This window comes from Molothrus aeneus, chromosome 16, assembly GCF_037042795.1.
Source record: "Molothrus aeneus isolate 106 chromosome 16, BPBGC_Maene_1.0, whole genome shotgun sequence".
NCBI lineage: Eukaryota > Metazoa > Chordata > Aves > Passeriformes > Icteridae > Molothrus > Molothrus aeneus.
Genome location: NC_089661.1, coordinates 14,146,903 through 14,163,139, shown reverse-complemented (window position 1 = coordinate 14,163,139; position 16,237 = coordinate 14,146,903). Strand labels below are relative to the sequence as shown.

Here is a 16,237-nt window from a genome sequence, read left to right as displayed (position 1 = left end):
CGGTCAGGGCGCGGTGCGGGAGGGGTGGGCGCTGGGCCGCTGTTTGTTGTCATCCCAAGATGGAGTTTCTGCTGGGGAACCCGTTCAGCACCCCGGTGGGGCAGAGCCTCGGTACGGCGGCCTGGGGAGCGCGGAGGGGCCCGGGGGAGCCCGGGGAGACCGCGGGGGCTTCGGCCGACGGCCGGGGCTGGAGGCAGCGGGGGGCTCTGGGGGTCGCTGAGGGGCTGGGGGGGCCCTGGGGGTCCGTGAGGGGCTGTGGGAGCGGTGGGGGCAGAGTCTGTGAGAGTCCATGGGGGAAATGTGGGCTCAGTAAGGGGCTCCGGGGCTTAGGAGAGGTGTTGGGGGGTTATGGGGATCAGTGCGGGCTGATGGTGGGGCTGGGGGTGGTGGGGGAGCTCTGGGGGCTCTGGAGGTGTGGGAGGATCTCTGGGGAGCAGGGGTGCCAGGGGTTCCAGGGCCTTGGAGGGGCTGGAAGGCGTTCGGGGAGAGCTGGAGGCCTCAGTGCAGGACTGTGGGGTTAGTGGAGGGCGTGGAGAGATCAGAGGGCGGAGGAGGTCTGGGGACCAGGCTGCTGTCCATGAGAAGAGAGCGACTCTACGTCGAGATGGATGCAGGAAAGTTGTTGCATCCCCCAGCTCCTTTTCCTGAAGTTGAGTGCCTTCCTCCAGACCACCCAGTCATTGATGCACTCTTTCCCAAAGTACTGAACCCTCCCTGCGCCTCTGAGTGGGCAGGGGGGTGATGTGGCCTAGAGACACAAATGAGTGCTGGTTTTCCAGCCTGGAGGCTGAGTTGTGGTTCTGGTAATGCTTTGGTGCCATTAGCAGGTTATTCTGAGCCAGCTTTCACTGCGTGGCCAGTCAAGGCCTCCCTGGGCTGCTGTGGCTGCTCTCTCCCTCCCACAGATGTGTTCTTTCCTGGCAACTCATGTTTTGCTCTGGGTTGCCATGGCTGGGGCAAAGAAGAGAAAGGAGAAAGCTTGAGCATCACTTGTGCAGAGTTTGGTAACTCTGAGTTCTCATCTCAGCTGGGTGGGCTCCCAGCGCCTCCTGCTTTCCTCTGTTGGGCCCTGAAGAAATTTAAGATGTGTGACATTGCAGTGGGAAGGAAGAGGCTGGCTCAGGTTCCTGCAGTGCAGGAGGGAGGGCAGTCCCAAAGCCAAGGTGATGCTCAGTTGAGCATGTCTCCTGCCAGGGAAGGCTGGGAGAATTGGGATTGTTCAGCCTGGGAAAGAGAAGCCTTGGGGTGACCTGATTGTGGCCTTCCCAAATCTGAAGGGAACCTGCAGGAAAGATGGAGAGAGAGGGTCTGGAGTGACAGGACAAGGGAGAATGGCTTCAAACTGACAAGAAAATAGGGGTGGATGGAATATTGGGGAGAAATCCTTCCCTGTGGGGGTGGGGAGGCACTGGCACAGGTTTCCCAGAGAAGCTGTGTCTGCTCCATGCCTGGGACTGTTCCAGGCCAGGTTAGACAGGGCTTGGAGCACCCTGAGATAGTGGAAGGTGTCCCTGCCCATGGCAGGGGTGGAATGAGATGATCTCTACTGTCCCTTCCCACCCAAACCATTCTGTGCTTCTATAACACACAGCTATGCACAGTCCAGCCTATAGCTATTCTCTGTTAATTTATGGAATGATGGAAGTCTTTGAAAACCATTGTGGAGAGAACTTTGCAGAGTATCAGCTGATGGCCTCAACCCTCTTTTCCAGTCCTTTCCTCATGCCCACGTGCAGGGACAGCCCTGGCTGAGGTGAGAGGGCCTTGCCTGGGTGAGTCTCACGCTGTGCTTGGAGCGTGGCTGGGCTCTCTTTGTCAGGCTATATGGAGCATATGTAGAACTTGCTGTTTATCCTCAGCCATCTGGGCTGTTTGTTTCTTCTGCTGAGGGAGAGGAGTGCTGGGAATCAGAGGAGAATAACGAGAACAGCTCAAGAGAAAGGTGATTTTAGAGGCTTCGTTGTGTTTGGCCATCAGAGCACCCAGGACAGCTGGGCCAGGCCTCTGCCCTCAGCCTGGGGAGGGAAGGCATCACTTTCTCCTCTTTATTGGCAACTTCTCTTAGCATCAGCTTGAAGGAACTGAAGAATTGTTGGGGGGCAGGGAAGGAGGAGTGGTAAAATCTGCTTTTTTAGCCTTCTGCCTGTTTAAGGCCAGAGCTGAAGGTTTTCACAGCTCTCACATCCCTTCCCTCGCTGAGCAAGCAGTCGCTGCCAGCTTGGAGGCTTTGAACACTGAGCTGCTTCCATCAGATAAGGTGAGGTGTGCAGCTTCCCTTAATGCAAAATTCAGCTGCACTTTCAGAATGTTTTTCTTTACTCCCAGGGGGAAGAGATAACTGCAGATTTTATTTTGGAAGACAAATTTTTCTGCTTCTCCTATCGCTGCCAGTTATCCCTTTCTGAGACAGCAGTAAAACAAAAGCATGCCTTGTTCTCAGACACTGCTATTTGCCCAGTGCTTCCACAGTTTGTTTTTCCAATGAGCTTGTGGAATATAATTTTCACTTATGCTTCTCTTCATTCTTTGAAAGAAATGGAATAATTTTGTATTTCTGTTTAAACATATTGTGTTGTACACAGTTGTGATGTTTTCAAGCAAGGCCTAACACTCACCATAAGGGAGAGGTGCAGAAAATCCTGTAGGTCCATCAGCACACCAAGAATGTGTGTTCTCTGCCAGGAAGTAGCAGAGGTTCACGAGAAGATTTAATTAGGGCTCTATAATATCTGCAGATAAATGCCAGGTCTGAAAGAACAAAGATGTCAGAAAAGGTTTGGGGAGAGCTGAGAGAGGTAATACAAGGGATTTTCTCTTTTCTCCTCTTTATCTGGATAATGTCTGAAGCTAGGCAGGCTTTTTATGTTAACTCTTTTGCTTAATGTGGGAAAGTAATGCTAGGATGAGCTCAGAGGATTTGTAATGGAGATGGATAGAGTCTCCTGCATCTGAAATGCCAGTTGAAATGGCAGCCAGGTTCCTCATGGCTGAAACCTACCTGATTTTTGGACTGGCTTGTGTGGTACCCTCTATTCAACTCCCAGAGGTGACATAGCAGAAACAATGTAAGCCATCACCATGGCTGCTAATTACAAACCTCACCTAATTTTGCTATAATACTTTGATGGACCTGTGGACACTCAGCTGCCCTTGTGTCTCCAACAAAGTCCTCTCCTGAGAAGAAGAGTGGTTGATTTTTGGTGGGGCTGTGTGAAAAGCAGGCAGCTGTACCTGAGAGATTCCTGAACTCAAAAAAAAACCAACATTTTCATTCCATTTTGCTTTTTACCTGGAGGCTGCTGTGAAGGGAGCTTATAGCATCATTTGACATATAAACCAAAAATCTCACCCAGGATTTTGTAGCAGAATCCAGTACTTCCCAAAGGTTTTGTGAGGTGTTTTTCAGAAGGTTTTTGTGAAGGCTGGTGAGAGTCTAGAGGGTGGAATTGGGTGCCCTGGGTTTCATAGGCTGCCAAGTACATTGAGGTTGACAAGGTCCTTTGTGCCATTGGGTGCTGGCCCAGTTCCTCTGACTGAACTGTTTATTTTTTTCCAATCACCACTGCAAATACCTTCTTGAGGAATATCCTGAGCAGTGAGGAGCAGAAGAGCAGGGAGATGTGTAGTAAAGCAGCTCTGACAGAGTGCTTGGTGTGTGGAGAGGGATTGGCCTAGAGAAAGAGCTGCAATTTACAGTAGTGGGAATTTGCCTTGAGATTCACCATCCTGCCATAAATTGCTTTTTTATCTTTCTTTGTTCAGTGGAGCCATCTTTAAAGTGTCACCACTCTATTCAAGGTTATTAGAACAAATACCCTTGCTGCAGGTTAGTGAAAACATCTCTGATGATTAAAGCAGATTGAATTACAAGAATGGGGAGTGCTGGTGACTCTTTTTTGGCCGTTCTGCTTATTTGAGAGTGGCCATATGGCTTACATGGGAGGATGCAGGGAAGCCTGGTTTAGGTTTTTTTGTTTGTTTTACTCTGGAGACTTTGCAAAGGCTTCAGGAAGGTGCTCCTTTGTTTGAATCCAAAGCAAACCCTGCTGCTGCCCCCTCATGCAGGTGCAGAGGGCTGACCTGGGGCACTGAGGTGTGAAATGGGCTCCTCACAGGGTGCTGGACAGGGGCATCCAGGTCAGTTTTGGTCAGGCTCTGGTCAGGGCTGTGTGTGCTGCTGAACTCAGCTCCTCTCACTGCTGCCCCGAATCTGCCTAAGCCAGAGCCAAAGGCCTCTGGGAGTGAAGTTCAGCACCTGAATGAAGTGCAGCGAGACTTGAAAGTTAATTTTTAACAATGAAGAAATGAAGAACAGTTTCTGCATTTAACAATGTAGAAATGAAGTTGTCCTGTGTGGCTGGGAGTGGGGATCAGGTGCTGCTGGTTTACACCCTGATCCCTGCTGCAGAAGGGAAGTTTCAATGCACAGTGCTGGTCTGGGCACTTGGAGTCTGTTTTTGGAGGAGAAACAGTGTGGTGATTTAAGGAGGCTACAAAAACAAGGTTTCAGCAAAAGATACAGAGGCACTTTATTGAAGCAACAGTGAGGCAGACAGCTTTTCAATTGATTTTTATCAAAGCACTTGCAGTTTCCATTCAAGGCTGTTAAATTGATAATATATATATGGTGGATACAGGCTGTTTTCAGAGCCGCTGTTTTGTTCCCCCCCTGGTTTTTTTTCTTTTATTTTTTTTTCCTTTTAATGGGAAAGTGCTTCAAGGGGTTTAAAACACCTTTTATTTTCCCTCCGTAAGAAGCACTTGAGCCTTTTCTTCAGGTTTCTTATATCTCTAAGATTTTTATGATTCTTAGAATAAAAACAGTTCCTAAATAACTGAGTTGATGACTACATGTAGGAACAGAGAAATGCATTAGAGCCAGCAGCCCATGGTAGTCCTGTGGGAGGCATTAATCCAGGCTTTCTTGTCCACAATTTCCCTAAGTTCCCTTCAGAGTAAACTTACTACTTTGCTGTGCTGTGAAATATTTTTTTAATAGATAAGCCTTTCCCCAATGCCAGAAATCAGTGTTTAAAGTGTACACTATAATCTTAGGATGTGGTCCACGTAAAATATCATTTTTGCAGTGTGCTTTTGGGCTCTGAATCTTCTCCCTCATCATTCATTGCCTTATAATAAAATAAAAAGTCCTTTGCATTTACCCACAACCACGGAAGCACTGTCCCTTATTCTAAGGGAAGCTTTTCTCCATGCAAGGTGGCAGTAACTTTTCTTGCTGTATCAAAAAGATGAATTTTGCCTTTGCCTGCAGTGAAAAGGGTACAAGAAGTTCTCTCCTCAGAGCTGAAATACTTTTCTAGGTACTCCTGTAGCTGGTCAGTTTTTAGAAATCCAGCCCCCCACTGCTCATTCAGAATTGTGCTTGTCATGCAAAAAGAGCCTGATAAAGTGCTTTTAGTTTTATAAGATTATTTGGGTCTGCTTTCACTTCATGACAATGGATTATGCTGTAAGGACAATCTCCATGAAATAGGAAAATGGATATCTTTGCTCTTTAAAGGAGCAAATAAATACTGAGTCATGAGTCTGGCAACTTGGAGAAACTACGTACACGTGTGAGGCTGGGTAATTAGTATAATGCCATTTAATACTGGGTTACTAAGACTGGATTTATTTTATAGGCACAAAAGCAGATTGTAGTTCATGAAGGTATTATAACATGTATTTTTGGGTAATGCTGTTTTATCTCTTTCAGCCTGGTACACTTAAATGTATATTCCATATGCTTCTAATAGCCATCTATATGTGAGAGTGAGGACAGCTTGTTCCCAGTTTGGTACTGCTCTGTTCATGAACTCAGCAGATTTTTTCAACTGCATATTTAAAATATGCTTGCCTTAAAACCACAGAAAATCCCCACAAACCCTTCCAACTGATGTAATATTTCATCCAAAACAATTTTCCCCCATAAAAGTACTCTGTGTTTTCCTCAGTGAGGAACAGTTTTAAGGTAGGCAGACCTTCCTATGATTTCATAAACTATGTTGAGTTTTTAATGAAAAACTTTTGAAGGTGTTGAAGGCATTTGTGGTGTTCTCAGTGACAGTGATCAGTGGAGGGACAACAGCAGCTCTTGCAGAAGTTTTGGTGAGATGATCCTCCCATGGGAAGGTGCTGCCTGATACCTGCAGGGCTGGGGCTCCTCAAGGCTGGCCTGGAAACCTCCTTCCTCATCTGGGGTTTCCTGCTTGGCAAAAAGTAATTTCATCCTCTGTGTTTGGGTTTAAAATCTGTACAATGGGTAGGTGATAAGAGCATAAATGTTTGAAGAGCACAGGGAGAAAGTTGTGGGAAATGTGAAGCGAGGAAATGACCCAGAAGCCTGTGAAACACAGCACAGATCATCCAGAACTGGTTTTCCTCCTTCTCATTTACATCTGCCTATGGAATTCCTAGTTTTCTATGTAAAAGAAACTTGTTGCTGAGCATAAAAATCCTACCAAGGATAGATCAGGCTTATCTTCTGTATTTGTGTAGTTATTCTGTTGATGGTCCTGCCCCATCATTTATTTCAGTTACTGCCAGTGGCAAAAGGCTCTTTTAAAATTGATGATTCTTCAGCACAAAAGATACTGGTCTAAAAGCTTTGCTAGAGCTGGGTCTCTCTTCCCTTAGGAGGAGCTCCTTTCATGTTTTTATACAACCCAGAGGGTCAGATCTTCCAGCTGTAGGTAACATTTCCCACTGCTCATGAAGGGGAAATGCAAATAAATCCAGCCAGTCTATTACTTGGCAGCATTGTCTTTACATTTAAATATATACTCCACAATTGTTCTCTACCTGCCAGAATTATAAGGTGGGCTCCACAATGCAATAGCTCATTTCAAAATCCAGGATTAAGGATGAAAAAAATCCATGCCCTGTCTGTGTTTGAGCAATTCCTGGCATGGCTGTGTATGGACTATTTACCCAGGCTCCTGTAGCTCTTGGTTCACAGCAGTTGGCAGCTCCGTGTGGTCTCAGGGAGCATCAGGAGACTCAGAAATGAGGAGATACTTAGAAGAAACCTGTTGAATAAGTGGTTTACCTTGTAGCCTGCTTATTCCTTGAGAGTTGGGCAGCCTGTTCCCCAGCTGGACCTCAGAAACCTTCTGGGTTAAATTAGCTCGGGAAGAAATTATTTTTTCAGATTCAGATCAAAGAAAACATACACAAAGTGAAGGCACAGATTTGTGTTGTAAGCTGTTCAAACTGTGTTTGAATACCAAGAATTTTTCAGAGCATTGGTTTCGTGTTCTTAAGGCAGGAAAGACTTTGTTTCATCCCAAATGTGGTCAGGAATGTTGAACATGTTAACTTGAACATGTTGCATCCTCTTTATTTTCATGGGATGCATTTACTGCAAGAAATGTGTCTGGTTTCCTATTTGACCCAAATAACAAAAAAAGAAAAATTCCCATTTTTTGCCTAACTTAATAAGTGCAGAAAGTCCCTTTTGAAAATCTGGTATTTCCTGATCCTTTTTTTTAAACTTTTATTTTGTCTCAATTTAGAGCTTTCTGCATTTATTTTACCTTGCCTTTCTTTGCCCATAAACACAAAAAGCTACCTTGAGCATATTAAATATATTGCAAGCTTCAGCAGCTTTGCCAGCAAATTTTGGAAAGTTTTATGACATTCTGAGCCTACAGGTGAGAGATATTTCATAGCTTTGTCCTCTGAGACTAATAAATACATCTGTATATTGAATAGAAGCATTTCACTTAAGGTTTGGTGACCAAATACTTACTGAAGTAGAGATAATTTTTTAAGAACATCTGCAGGGCTTTAATTAGTAGTTTTGTCCAATAAGCCCCGCCTAAGGTTTTGACTGAGATGATCCAGAGATGAGATACTATGTTGTAGCTTTTCCTCCAAAACCTCGCTGACTGCAATCTGTTGGGCTCAACAATTTCCCCTCTTTTACGTAAGTTGTTGAGGATCTTAACTCCTCAGTTTTCACCAAAAACCTCTCTGATCAGTTAACAGAGTGTTAAGGAATTTCCCCAGTTAATTGGTTCCTAATTTAAGGATTAGGAGAGAAAATATGCGAATTTTATTGGAATATTTCATCTGGAGTGAGTTTTGAAATCCATCTCCACACTGTGACCTGAGTTATTTCCTGAATTCTGTCTGGTATTTTCCTGAGCAGTTGTTATGGGATATAAGCATGATAATAAGAAGATTGATAGTGGGATGTAGAGGTTGGGCTGGATGCAGCATGTATTTGGGTTTGTGTTACCCTGAGCTCACATTTAAGCTGTTGTAGTAAATAGCTTGGGTTTTTTTCATTATCTTTGAGCTGCCCTTTCTCTACTGATTTTCTGTGGTTTTAATTAGAAGGGTATTTTGCTGAAAAGAGCGAACTCAGACCTTTGTGAATTTTTCTGCTAGTACAAATAATGGTAAATCTGAAATCACTTATTAGACAAGGAGTTGTTATGGCAACTATAAGATGGTTGGCTAATCAGAGAGTGAGATCAGTTTTTATTTACAAGTGTAATGAGCAATTAAGTTTGAGCAGCTGTCAGACTTGGAAAGTGATTAAAGTTCAGCAAACAACCCAAATGGGTCAGTGTTCAGTTCTGATGGTTTTCTGACACTGCAGCTTGATCATCTGTGGGTTTTACCTACTATAATTAAAACTGCCTTTTAAATCCCCATCCGTGCCAATGACTTGGCATAGCCAATGAGTAGAAAAACCCCTTTTTCCTACCAGGTTCCTTAATGGGTATTGGCCTGGAGTCTTGCTGTGAGTAATGAGGTATTTCACGTGTAGCATTCCTTAAAGCAAAGCTCAGTTTGGATGCAGAATCATCTCCTGGCTGTGGTGATCACCAGGAGGGAGCTGGGGCAGCCTGGCTCAGCCTTTGCACCTCTGAAGGCTCCCTTTCATTAGAGGCAGCATTACACAGTTGCTGGTTGCTCAGGGAGCTGCTGCTGGGCCCAGGGGAAGGATGTGCACAGTGTGCATGAGCATTAAACCCAAAGCAAGTGGAGAGTTCACCCAGAAACAGGAGGGAAAGCCCAGGAGAGGCTGACCTTGGCCAGAGCTGGTCACAGTGGACTGGGCAGGCTGTTCATCCTCATGGCTTTCCCAAGCAGGAGGAGCTGGTTCTCTGCAGTTCCAAAATATTGCATATGTTCATTGGGAAGGTTACCCTCCCGTCCATACTCTGCACCAGATCAGCCTATTTCATTGCTGGGGTTTGCTTCCCTGCTGCACAAGTAAAATAAGCCAAAATGTTTGTAAGCTTTGCTCAAAATTTGTGTTCTAGTTAGAATTTTAACTGTCCAAAACAGTTAAACCAGTAGAGTTATTTTCCAAAATTACGCTGCAGTCCCCCAATACATTTGCATTTTTATTAATTTTGCCACACTAATGGTGTGAGGTAATAGAGGCAATTGCAGTGGAACATGAAATGGATTGGGACAGCTCCTGACCTGAAGAATTTGCAAAGTTGTGTGCCTAGATAGCACAAGTTGGTGAATGGGGACTTAAGGCAAAATTAAAATGACAGTCTCAGAAATAGGCATTTGCATACTTGACCTAAACTTCTGGTATTTACATTTTCTATTTATCAGTCTTTTTCAGGCTTATCTACAGCAGTAGCACATGAGAAAACGGGGCTGTAAAAATGGAACAGAATTTTTAGTAGGGTTATTAGAGACCAAGAAATCCACATTTCTCAGCCCCCAAGATGGGATTGCACATACGTGTCTTGTTATTGCTGTTGCCTGATTTGCACTCGGGTTTCCTGAGATTCCTTGGGAGTGTTTATCTGCTAAGCTTCTGCAGGCATAGCAAGCAGAATGGGCAGCTGGCAGTGGAGCCTTTCCACAGTGACCACAGCATGGCAAAAGCAGTTCCTGTCACCTAGAGGAAGAGGAGCCAGCCCTTCCCTCCTCCCATGGTGAAAACACTTAGAGTATTCCAGATATTCCAGGTGCTGGTCCTCAAGCCGTGGAGATTTTGGAGAATTGGGATGGGGTTGGAGCTTGCTGCCTTTTGCACAGGTCTGCTGTTGTTCTGTAGAGCAGTGCAAGGGAAGGCTGAAAAATTGAAATACAAACTGAAGCCTTCACACTAGAAAACACAACCCATCAACTCTGAAAAGCTGCAGAGTCCTCTGTCTAGTTCACTCTACATGTGGGATAACTGGGGTTTTCCAGAGGATGCAGCTCTCACCTTCCTAGTTGTAGGAGAGCTGGGGGTAGGAACATGCACGTGGAACAGTTACTGCAGGAGTTGTTTCATTTCACTTGTAACACATTTTAATTACCACGTGTGAACACTTGCTTAAAAATCCCATGTAGCATGCTGCAGCAAAGGAATAAACCTCTTCTTGTGACTGACTTCTTGTATAAATGGGTGATTTTGCCTATTTTTTCCCCTCACTTAATAGTGTTTTCAGTTTATTTTAAGCATGTGAAAATATGGGCGACTGATTTTAGGAGTCACCTCTAAAAAATAATACAAATAATTCTAATGTAGGAGCGTGATGAATCTTTCTGCCTCATAGTTTGTTTGCAGCAAACATGTTACAAGTGAGCAGTTGGGAGGGGGATTTTGCAATATATGGGGATGGATTTTTAGAGTTTGCAGCTGACATGGATTAAAAATTCTTAGAACATTTCATCCATGAAAGGCAATTAGTTTTGTTTTATGAATATGAAAAGCACGTAGCTTGTAAGTACTGGAGTGAAGTCCCAAGTGAGTTATTAGAACTTGCTTTACTCATGTAGTACAAAATTGGCCATCAAGAGCTGATAGATTTCAAATATAGCTCACTGACACACTGATCATCCATAACTTTTCATAAAGTCATTTTTTTGGGCTCACCTGTAATTACTGGCTGCTGTTGAAGTCCTGAATGGGGCAGATAGTCACAGATCAGGACAGCCCCTTACTCTTGATGGTGATTACAGCATGTTGTGCTGCTGGGATATGGAATTGTGATACCTTTCTGCCTGCTTTTCTACTTTCTCTGAGATCCATAAGTTAAGGCTGATAAAATGAATGGAATCTTTTTTTTCTCTGCTTTTTTTTTTTTAGCAGTTGAGTTTTTTTGGGATTAAGAAAAATTAACGCAGTCATTGGTTTTGGATTATTGGGATTCTCTATGTGAGTAGTTCTCAGATACTAATGGGTGTTTGGAAAATGATATTTTCAGCCTCTTTTTTGTTTTTTGAGGTTTTTCAGAGAGCCAAAACTGTTAAAAATCTGGTATTTCTAGTGTTAATCAACAGATGTTATTCATCCAGTATGTCAGTGCTTTAATACTTGAGATTCCCAGTTAAGGAACTGGTAGCCCAAGTTAAGGCGTGAGGTAGCCCCTCCAACCATCCAAATCCCAGAAAATAAAACAGGATGAAAACTCTTTGGCAAATGGTGGGCTACAGTCTAAGGTCTGGCTATGGAAATGACTAAATGTTGATGATCAGTGTTATAAAACACTGGCTGCTGGACAGTGTTCAAAGGAGGAGGAGATTTGGGTACCCATCCTGATGCACTGACCTGTTACAACCACACTGTGCTGATAAATTCTCCCACACAGAATGGTACGGACACGTCGCAGCAGTCACAGTTAAATTTAGAAAAGGCAAATCTGAAGGAGACCATTTCATCACTCAGGAGATTTTAATTTATGCTTTCATGCCTCTCATCCCAAGAAGAAAGATGGACACTCCGAGTGGGATGATATTAGACTGCTGGAAGTGTTGCCTAATAGATCACAGATGTCTGTGAAGTGGCAAGTCATCATCCCCCCGACACAACGGGACAGGGGACACTGTCACGAGATGTGACATGTCATAAAGGATCATTGATTTGTTGCTCCCCCACTGTAAATCAAACATCCCCATTCAAATCCATTAAAATCCATTAATACAGGGTGCAGATTTGAAAACTGCTTTGACATTTGTGATTGAAGGCTCGGGCGTATCGATTCCTGACGTGAGCAGGGCCCTGTTTGTCAATCAGAAAGTAGCACCATCATCTGAAAATCGTGGGTTGGCAGCGAGGTGGGAATCTACCCAAGGTCACTGCTGAAAGAGATGAGGAAACGTGCAGTGAAGGCTGAATTTTGGGGAAAAGTGCCTCTGAATCATGCAAATGGCTTGATGAGCTGGGAGCTGCTTGTGTATGACCTCGCTCTGAAGGACGGCTATTTACAGTACATGGGTCAACATGTGAGCTCTGATGAGTGTCAGGGCAGGGGAGGAAGGTGGCTTTCTGTGCTTTGTTTCTAAAGCTGTGTAGAATGGAGAAGTCAGATGGATTTCGCTGTGTTTTAAAGAAGCAGTAGTGTCTCTCTGCCATCTGTTTTGGAAGAGAGCAACTCACATACACATGTCATTCAGTGGAGTTTGCTGTCAGCAGCAACAATTTCTGCTGATGGGGGAACTTCAGGGAGAAGATTCATAACAAAAGTCTTTATTGTATAGAAACACACCGTTCTGCTTGGGATCCAGCTTCCAAATGCTTTTAAGGACTGTGACTAAACTACCATTTATGCCTGAGATGAGAGACATCTGAGCACAGAAGCTGCCTGGACCAGGTTGTCCTGCCAGGCCTTTCTTGTGCAATACAATTGCAGATGGGAAGGTCCAACTGGTTTTACACCCTGCAAATGTATCAAGACCTTTGAGATGAGATAAACTAAGTGAGCCATGCTGATATGTTCCCTTGCCTGCTCTGATATTATTATAAGGCTTTCTGTTTTGGTTTTCTTTTTGTTCAGGTGAAGCTCTGATCTGAGTATGAAAGAAAAGTCTTCTTTGTTGTACAGCTGTTAATATTTGTTTAATATATCTTAATCCATTCACCTTGCTCTGCTTCTGACCCTGCAGTGCAGCTATGCTCAGTTAATCACCTGGAGTTTCCTGCACCTGAGAGGCTGAATTTGTGGGTGATGTTTTTTTCTGCAGCATATCTAAATCACGAGAATGTTGTAGCATGACTGTGAGTACCATGAGGTCCTTAAAAAGGCACAGTAATTATGTACTATATATTCATGATTGCAGGTATGTGTGATCTGGAAACCGGGTTGGAGGAAGTTTGGCATTTGGGTGGCACCTTCAAAAAGAAGAAAACCTGAAAGTTAATTGGAGAAAATGACAGTTCCCAGTTTACTGCTGTGCCTTCCAACAGCACTCGAGCTAAATACTCTTTAGGATTGCACGTGTGCCTGTCCACAGAGTCTCTTTATTTTATTTTAACACAGACTCTGCAGCCATTACCAACTATTCATTTATTCAGCACCAGAAACTTTGGCAAAACAATGAATGGAAGATAAATTATTTGATCCCAAAGAGTTTTAGCGTGAGCATAGCTAAAAACCAAGTGAAAAATCACAGTGGTCATGACAAGTGGTGGCCGGTGCTGCAGCAGTCCAACCCAGATCACGTTTTCTGTAGTGCTTTGCTGTTCAGATTGAGCCCGTTTGTTCTAGCTGACTGCCTTTTTCCTGGGAAGTGTGAAGCTCAGCATTTTCAGAGCAGTGTGAAATAAGGAATGTAGAAAAAGGACTTGGAGCAGTGAGGTGGCTAATTGAAAAATGCTCTTGGAGCTGCGCGCTCTAACAAAGAAGCTGGCAGGGTTTTATGAGTAAGTCACTCCAGAGTTGAGTTTTGATCTTGAATTTTGAATGAGTCACATTTATATTTTAATAGGAGTGTTTTGATAAAAAGGAACAATCCTCCTGTTGGTTACCATAATGTCTAAGTGGCCGTGACTGTCTTTTTAAAAGCAAATACAGAGAAACAAGAATAGACAGTTGGGTCCAGGAGTATCCAAGTGTGTTATTTGAGTGTGTCTGTGTCTCCCAAGTGAAATGCCTGGAACTCAGCAGCTTTTTGAGTGCTGGGGGTCTTTGGTCTTATCTTCATTTTGCTTGGACAGCTGAAATACGTTTCCATGGCCTCTGTATGGTCTTTTCCTGGATCTTATTGATGGTGCTGTGGGGGTCATTGATGATTGAATCCAAGAGAGACAACTGCAGTCATGAAATGTAATGGTGCTTTGAAGTGTAACACAGTTCTATAGGCTACAGCTCAGAGATGTCATTGTCCCGTTCGTTTGAACAATCCTGTCTGGTTTGCATTGCCTTGCAAAACTCTTCCTATTTTCCTGGAAGCCCAGTCTGTAAAAGCATTTTGCTTTTACCCTCAGCAGATGCCCCTCACTTCTGAGAGAGCAACGCTGCATTGAAGGGAGGGGAGCCAGCAGGATGGAAGCAAAAACCTGCTGATACTGTGGCTCCTTCTGATCTTTATTATGCAGAGTGAAATATAACATATCTGGCTGTTTGATTTGCTAATTTCAGTGGTGGAGCACAGCTGGTAGGCAGGTGGACTGTTAAGAGACAAGACAAAGATCTAAGATGTGCAATCTTATGAACTTGCAAGCAAAACAGAAAAAACAACCACAAACCCTAAGATGTTTTGTGCTATTTGAACACCAAACACTGTTGGAGGGAAGGGGAGAAGTTTGGACTTGGAGCTTTCTTGGTTTTGGATCTCTGTAACACTATGCACTGGTGTGCATGTTTCTTGCATAAATAGAAGGTGGTTTTGTGTGTGTAGTTCATCCCAAATGTATGAATTGAGAGTCTCTGAAGCAACATCTGGAGAAGACCCAAGAGAGAAAACTGTGAGTTCTCTGAACACAAGAATCTGTTCATTCATGAGATTCTGATATTCAAACAGAAAACTGCAGTTGTGCTGTTTCCATTTCATGTTATTTCTAGCAAAGTGCCTCATTTAACTTTCCCTTTTGCCTTTTCTCCCAAGACCATTTTACAGCACCATAAAGACTTACTGGTACTTATAGATGGACTTTTGGAGAGATTTTTAGCCTGGTGCTGTCATCATTCAGGCTGGAATAGCTGCTCTCAGTGCTTCCAGCAGTCAGAATTCCAATCTCAGCTGTACAAACATGCAGATGGAGCAGTACAATGGCTTGAAGAGAGCAGAGAGGAGCTTCTTGAGGATAACCAGTGTTGGTGCTTCTCTGGGAGTTCGCTTTTGCCTTGGTTTCAGGATGGGTGATAAAAGTTCTTCTGTTTTCTTCCTGCATTTAGAAGCTAATTGCTGCCCTGCCCTGTGTAACCTGTTTGTTACATGGTGATTGTACGGGAATTTCTGACCTGGTTTCCTTGTGGTGACATCTCAGGTCAGAGCAGGTTGTTTGGGCAGAGGCTTGGCTGGGGGTGTGTGCACTGAGACTGTTTGTACTGGGAACTTTACACTGCTGAACCCTCTGGGTGCTGTAAATTATACAGGATTTCAGTATGAGCAGGGAAATGCTGATATTGCCGTTTGGCAGAGCGTGGAAATGCGGCCACAAGAGTTGGATCTCAGAGGGAAGGTGTGAATGAAAAAAATAGCACCATTTTTTCTCCTTTTCCTCACAGACTACAGATAAGCTGATGCTGTGTGTGCATATGCAGTGCCCAAGGTCTGCTGTGTGTCAGGCATGGAGTGCCAGATTGTCTTTCTTCCCACCAGAACATTTATGCTTTAATTTGGGACACGTGGTGGGAACTGATAGCATCTTGTTTCAGAGAGAGACTTTCTGATAATCTCACTGGTGGTATCATGTCTCTGTGTGAGACACAAACCCAGCATTATCCCAGTGCTCATCAGAGCTGCTCCTGAGGCAGGAGCTGTGCAAGGAGCCCTTGGCACCAGGCTGGGAGCTGCCAGCCCTTCTGTGATGCAATTAAACTATACCATAAACTCTTCAGTTCAAGGCAAACTCCTCCTCATTACCTTCCCTTGTAACATTTCTTACTGCACCCTGGAATCCTTTGGTCACATTCCAGAGTTCATATGTGAATGAACTGGTGCTTTTTAATGGGTGTGGAAGAGGTTGAGGAACTGATTACTCTTTCAAAGGGGATTTGCATGATTTGTGTGCCATTCCTTTGTTGTTCTGTGTTAGTTTCCAAAATCTGTTTAATCTTGTCAGCTGTATCTGGGTGCTGTTTGAGGAGGAGCCTTCCAAAGTGTCCATGAAACACTGGACCGGTTATTGAGTATTTTTAATTTCCTGCATTTTGGCTGTGTTGGGTAGGGATTCTCCTACAGTTGAGTGCAGGCAGAGCTGTTTCACTAGAAATCCAGAATTACAACCTCCTGTGTTTTGGTTCTAGAAGAGCTCTGCGGGCTTTCAATTCGTCGCAGCACAATGCAGCTCTTCAGGCAAATCCCACCCAAACCTTCTCTGCAGCCA

General features: G+C 44.1%; 1 protein-coding gene across 3 annotated transcripts in view; it reads left to right on the top strand.

The window, feature by feature from the left end:
- The first annotated feature begins 24 nt into the window (after positions 1-24).
- TOM1L2 (target of myb1 like 2 membrane trafficking protein) overlaps positions 25-16,237 on the top strand; it is a 56,840-nt gene continuing 40,627 nt past the window's right edge. For all 3 annotated transcript variants that reach the window (XM_066561274.1, XM_066561273.1, XM_066561272.1), the window contains exon 1: positions 25-111. In XM_066561274.1, coding sequence (XP_066417371.1) covers positions 60-111 — 52 coding nt within the window. In that variant the 5' untranslated portion in view covers positions 25-59. The remainder of the gene's footprint in view (positions 112-16,237) is intronic.